The sequence below is a fragment of the Narcine bancroftii genome, chromosome 10 (genome assembly GCF_036971445.1).
Source record: "Narcine bancroftii isolate sNarBan1 chromosome 10, sNarBan1.hap1, whole genome shotgun sequence".
NCBI classification, from domain to species: Eukaryota; Metazoa; Chordata; class Chondrichthyes; order Torpediniformes; family Narcinidae; genus Narcine; species Narcine bancroftii.
In genome coordinates, this window is record NC_091478.1 from 32,348,783 (window position 1) to 32,355,804 (window position 7,022).

At 39.2% G+C, this 7,022-nt stretch overlaps 1 protein-coding gene across 1 annotated transcript; it reads left to right on the plus strand.

Annotated features, from left to right (window-relative positions):
• The first annotated feature begins 2,282 nt into the window (after positions 1-2,282).
• LOC138743791 (free fatty acid receptor 4-like) lies at positions 2,283-7,008 on the plus strand. Its single transcript, XM_069899396.1, has 3 exons — positions 2,283-2,519; positions 5,534-5,662; positions 6,595-7,008. The coding sequence occupies exons 1-3, from the start codon at positions 2,283-2,285 to the stop codon at positions 7,006-7,008; spliced, it is 780 nt and encodes a 259-aa protein (XP_069755497.1).
• The last annotated feature ends 14 nt before the right edge of the window (positions 7,009-7,022 follow it).

Genomic DNA, 7,022 nt, shown 5'->3' on the forward strand with positions numbered 1-7,022 from the left:
AATTGCATTGCATCTGAACATTTTGAAAACACCTTTAGACAGTGTCTGTGAACAGAAAGTGGACCTGAGGTGGCCAATGTTACCCACATTAGAAGATGTTTAGTGCGCTGCAGTTAGGTCTAAACAAATTTTCAAAAGCATGATAAATGTTGACTGTTGTAACACACCTAATCTTGAAGTTGGTCAGTTTTGTTGCAAGGAAACCGAGCCTTTGGCCCAAGTGATCTACACTGACCAAGTTGCCTACCCGAGCCAGTCCCTTTTGCTTGTGTTTGGCACATATTCCTCTAAAACATTCCTATGCATGCACTTGTCCAAACATCTTTTGAACCTGACATTTGTAACCACTTCTGCTCCTTCCTCTGGCAGCTCATTTCTGTGCAAAAAAAAAACAAATCAGGGTGGGAGGGCAGAAGAGCTGGGAAGTGATGGGGGAGGGTACCGTCCTCTGAATGGAGAGGAAAGGGGGTGGGAAAATGGAGGGAAGAAGGATAGAGAGAGATAGAGGAAAAGGAAGGGGCCTAACAGAAACCAGCAGGTCTTCAGTCATTTGTAGTCTTTGTTCACAACAGAATAATATGCAGAGAAGTCCAATTGTTAATTCCTAACAATTTGCTGGCTCCATTCAATTATGTAATTGTCTAATTTCTCCAGTCCTTAAACCAGTATGTGATCCTGGCTGACTGGTGATGTGATTATTTACATGATTGATACTGTGTGCAACATGCCAAATCTAAATAAACCATGCTTGGTTAAAGCAACATTGAAGATATGGAATGATTGCAGTTTCGGGGATAGTCTAGAGCAGCTATTCTCATCTCTAGTAACACATTTTTTTAATGCAGTCCAGTGGTTTTCAACCTTTTTCTTTCCACCCACATATCACCTTAAGTAATCCCTTACATATCACAGAGCACCTATGGCATAGGGAATACTTAGTGGTATGTGAGTGGAACCACAGGTTTAAACAAAGCAGATCAAATTTAACCAAAATCTATTTTAATTAAAAGCTGTGGTAATGTGCCATCTCCTGTATTTTAAAATTAATAATACATATGTTTCATTAGTCTTATTAAGACTTATTGGTATTAACCAGGCCTAGACAGGTCTCAGGCACCCAGTTTCAAGGCAATCCCTAGTTTCCACTCTCAAACTTGCCTCTCGGTGATTAAGCTAAGCCTGGATGTTGGTGCCCATGATGTTCCCTTGGCTAGATGCAGGTTGGTCCTTTTTTCCTTCAGTTTCCATGTGCTTCAGCCCTTAAATCTTAACTTGTGATGATGTTATTGGCTGATCTTATAAGGAGTGTTTTCTGCTTTGGTGATTCATAGTCCAGACCCCACTGACTGTCAGTTTTGTAGGAAATCTGCTATTCCATCTCAAAGATGGGATTTTCAAATATGGGAATTTCTGGACAAAGGAAGACTTAGCCAAACATGTCTTGGTAACAAATTACTACTCTCAACAAGTCATGTCTGGAAATCCCTTCTCATGATATTCTAATCCACAGGCATTCCCTGATAATCCAGATATTCAGGCATCCCTGATAAAAACCCTTTGTTGATACAAACCACTGTTGGTTGTGTGGCAACAGGCTCCGATAGATGAGTTTTTGTCTCTGCAACTGTGTGGCCTGCTTTACACTACTGACTTACAATATCATTAAAACAGCTTCAAAGAATCTCAGTAAATGTTTAATTTTGGTGTCATCTTATAAACATTCATTATTTATTAACTTTTTTTCCAGGATTGCCAAGGGAATCATTAACAGCTATGCTAAAAAGCACATTTTGATAAGATCACCAATGCACAAGAATGGAAAAGATTAAATTTTTTTAATTACAGGGGATCTGGACATTTTACTAATAATTCCATGCAATTCCCTTGAATAAGACAAATTGCAGATTTGCATTATCAGACATAACCTCATTTCCTCTCTCTGCCTTTTCTTTGAGTTCAGAATGGAAAAAGTACAAATTTTCTTGGTGACTCAAAACAAGCGCAACATCACATCTTATCTTGAGTCTTGTAAGAATGATCTGCACAAGGATGTCTTGTAATCTGGTGTCTGAACTTATTTCCACTCCAGAAAAAGTTGATCCCCCACCCCCTTACACAATGCCAAAAAAGCTAAGGTAGTGTCCAGGGTTTTTATTTATATTTGACAAAATAATGAAGAAATTATTTTAGTGAGGGCAGAAAAACTATTTATTGTCCAAGCCAAAACAGAAAACCCAGTATAATAAAGAGTGAAATAGTGAACTGGATTTGATAGTGGCTGGATGGGAGATGCCAGAGTAGTGGTGGATGATTACTTCTCAGACTGGAGGCCTGTGACTAGTCGTTTGCCTCAGGGATTGGTGCTGGGACCATTGTTGTGTGTCATTTTTATCATTGATCTGGATGATAATGTGGTAAATTTGATCAGCAAATTTGCAGATGACACTATGATTGGAAGTGATGTGGGCAGCAAAGAAGATTTTCAAAGCTTCCAGAAGGAGCTGGACTTAGAAAAATGGGTTGAAACATGGCAGATGGAATTTAATGCAGACAAGTGTGAGTTGTTGCATTTTGGAGGACAAACTAAGAAAGGACACACACAGTAAATGGTAGGGCACTGAGGAGTGCAGTAGAACAGAGGGTCCTGGGAATACAGATACATACTTCCCTGAAAGTGGATAGGGTTGTAAAGAGAAGTTTTGGCATATTGCCCTTTGTAAATCAAAGTATTGAGTATAGGAGTTGGGATATTATGGTAAAGCTGTATAAGGCACTGAGGCCAAATTTGGAGTTTTGGTCACCTTACTGCAGGAAGGATATCAATAAGGTTGAAAGAGTGATTTACTAGGATGTAGCCCGGACTTTAGGAACTGAATTACAGGGAAAGGTTAAACAGATTAGGACTTTATTCCCTGGAGTATAGAAGAATGAAGGAAGATTTGATAGTTATTTAAAATTGAGGGGGAAAGACAGAGTAAATGTAGATTGACTTTTCCCACTGAGGGTAGGTGAGATACAAACCAGAGGGCATGGGTTAAGAGTGAAAAGGGAAAAGTTTAGGGGAACTTCACAACACAGAGTTGTGGGAGTGTGGAACAAGTTGCCATTTGAGGTGGTGAATGTGGGCTCAATTTTAACTTTTAAGAAGGATTTGGACATGTACATTGATGGAAGAAGTATGGAGGGCTATGGACTGGGTACAAATCAGTGGAACTGGGCAAAAAAATTGGTTTGGCACAGGCTGAAAGGGCCTGTTTCTGTGCTGTAATGTTCTATGATTCTATATATTTTATGTCTTAGTAATTTGGATTGGAAGAGTGAAAAAATGCCTTGAATTTTAAACTCATTTTACAGTTATTAGGTAAATAACATCATCATGGGTAACATCAGTGAATTGCATATTTCAGTATTCACAACAATTTTTCTCATCAGCTATGTTATTTATTGCTTCAGCAAATTAACTTAATTCCAATCTATGCCAACCAGTGTCATATTAGAGTTAACAGCAAGGCCAAGGTTCTATCTTTAATGCCATATTAATTTTCTTTATTAATAGGAGGCCATTTTGGCTCATCAGTCTTTACCAGATCACAGAGCATTCCCAATTAATTTTTCCTGTACTATTTTTCCCACTCCTACTGGATTGAATAGTGGTTAGTCTTTAATATACAGTATTTAACATAGACATGGAAGCGACAGAAGACTTTTCAACCAACAACTGCAACCTATTAAAGCATGACTGATCCTTGACTTCAACATTGCTTTCTCAATTCAACCGGTCAGTAATGAACCAGATTCAACTCACAGCCAGTGCCATGATCATTTAAGTAGCGTCACTAATCGTATTATGTGGTGTTTGACCTGAAGATGTACAAAGCAGCTGAAATATTCCAGATCTGGATAAGCTGTCCTGGCGATAAACCAGACAATTAAATACATTAAAAAAAACTCCATCTAAGGTGTTCATAAAACAATCTCAAGACGCTGGCTGAATGTTTGGGTACTTCAGAAACTTTCTGTGAAGTATTCCGTACATAAGTTATGAGGAGCAATTGTAAAAAAGACAGTCACACTCCCTGGAACTTAGCAGTTGAAGTGTTCAAATCATAGGTTGAATGAAAGGGTATGTTAAAGTGGACCTTGGTGGTTTGAAAACAAACACAGCTGCACAAACTTTTAATCACTTTGCAAAGCATGAAAACTTAACAGCCACAAGTACTGCAATGAGCAGCTTGTCTTGCTATCAAGACAGTTTCCTCATGGATTGAAAATTATGTAATTTTATACCTTCAGACCCCTAGGGTTCCCTAAAATTCAAATTGACAGCTCCATATGGCTGCATACATCTATTCCTTAGAATTGGGATTTGTTAATCAGGGTTGTGTCCTGTACCCAATGGTCTTTTACTACCAAAAAAGATTGTTATCAGCTCTAGCTGATAAAGAACAGAATGCAGAAATCTGCCTGCCAGTCAGTATTTTAAGCATTCTCAAGTAGATAAAGAAAGAGGCGAGACTCCACAATAAAGATAGCATTTTTGAGAATTTAAACCCACTTTGTTCTCCTGATAATTAGGAAACAAAGGGAAGTTGATATTTGGAACAATCTACTGTAAATGGCAAATAAATTTAAACCAGAACAAAATAAACTTTTGTTACCTAGAATGATGAAGTTGTTCGAGCAAAGGTGGTAATGTTGTTTAATTCAGATCAGCCATAATTTAACTCAGTGGTTTTCAAACTTTTTCTTTCCACCCACATTCTACCATAAGTGGTCTGTGATTAGTAAGGGATTGCTTAAGGTGGTATATGAGTGGAAAGAAAATGTTTGAAAACCACTGTTTTAATCGTACCTAATTGACACGTTATGTGCACGGTTTCATAACTCCAAAGGAAATGGGCCAATGACCATTTCTCTCAAGCAAAATATTTCAGTAACAATTGAGCCGAGAGCAGTGATTCTCAACCTTCCCTTTCCATTCACATACCTCCTTAAGCAATCCCATACTAATCACAGAGCACCTATGGCATCGGGATTACTTAAGGTGACATGAGTGAAAAGAAAAAGTTTGAAAACCATTGATCTAACTGAATAGCAGAACCAACTTAAGGACAGATTGACTTATCTCCTGTCATTTTATTTCACATAAGTCAACGGAACTATTTAGGATACTCTCTCCAAATAAATTTACATTCATCTTTTAGTAAGGTGAGCCACAATGAACACAACAGTCCATATGTGGTTTCAACAAAGCCTTTTAGAATCCAACAAGACTTACTTTGTCAAATATGTCAAGCACAATGTTTAAAAAAAAGGTGAATATCCTATTTGCTTATGGATCTGTATGTCAACATGTAAACATTCAAGTCCATTTTGGCATTAACCTGTGCCACAATAATTGTAGTACCTTTGGTTTAAGCTTCTATTCCTTAACTAATAATTTTGATTAATCACTGTCTCCCCAGAGTTTATCATTCATTTGGTTGAATAAATCTAATTTGGCAGTAATGCCAAATTTTGCATATTTAAACAGGAATATCAGATTTGCACACTGGTGTGGCCAAATGCAGTGGAAGAAATCATTTGGGATGTGTACTACAGCCTGGTTGATTTTGCTATTCCAGGATTAATCGTTGTTGTCAGTTACACAAAAATATTAAAGGTATCTTCATTCCATAGAACTAATGGATGTTGTACATTAAAGCACAAAATTCTGGAAATGCTCATCTGTGGAGAAGGAAATAGATTTCAAAATAATGACTTTCCATATAAACTGCTGCATTTAAAATAATGTACAGTGAAAGAAATGAACATTTTTGTTGAATTCATGTTCCATGAGGACAGTGGGTTACTGAGGCCATATTGCAAAAAGGGACTTGGGTGTTTAAATGTTGACATGCAAGTCAAACAGCACCAAGTATTAAAACTATTGTGAACTAGGAACATGAGGCTTGGTTGTTCTGAAACTCAGTGAGTTGGATTGCACTGCACACTGCATTCTGCTCAAGGATGTTGCAAGGTTCATATGGACTAGTGTGCACTGACAGTTGGATGGAATTACCCACATTCCCAAAGACCCCCCCCCCTGCTCAGAGTCTCCCTCTGTCCCTTATGCTCTCTTGCCCAGTCACGCACTGTCCCTCATGACCTCTGCCCATCGTCAGCCACTGACCCCTATGCTCCCTGCCCATCGTCACCCACTGTCCCTTATGCCCCCTGCCCATTGTCACCCACTGTCCCTCATGATCTCTGCCCATTGTCACCCACTGTCCCTCATGACCACCCATGTCCATGGTCACCCACTGCCCATATCCCATGGTCACTCATGCCCCCTGCCCAGAGTCACCCACTGTCCCTCATGACCACCCATGTCCATGGTCACCCACTGCCCATATCCCATGGTCACTCATGCCCCCAGCCCAGAGTCACCCATTCTCCCACAGAGCCCCCCACTGTCCCACATGACCCCTACCCATGTTATCCATTGTGACAATACCACTCTCAAATCAGGATTAATAGTATTCAGAATAACGTGTTAAATGCATGAATTGACAATAAATTTTCACTTTGTGACGATACAACCTTTTTATGCAGATAACTAAAGCTGCCAGTAGAAGACTGCAAGCCAACAGACCACATTCGGTTTACCTGCAGCAGATTTCAGTTTCCAAACAGGATTATTGGCTCTTCCGGACTCTCCTGGTCCTCATCCTCTCCTTCTTTATCATGTGGACTCCCATTTCTCTCGTCATCTTTTTACTTATAGCACAAAACTTTAAAGGTGATTTGCAACTTTCCTCCACCTGGTTTTTCTGGGTCAGTGTATTTACCCTGGCCAATTCCGCTGTGAACCCTATTTTATATGGCACCTCTCAATGTAAGAGCAAATGGAAACATATGCTTAATTTCTTCTCCTTATCCCGTTTTAAAAACCGTGGCAGCTTGGCTGCAGAGCATGTACTAAGGAGAGTAAGAACTCAAGATCATCAGACCCTCTGTTATTTGTAACTAAATTATGAACA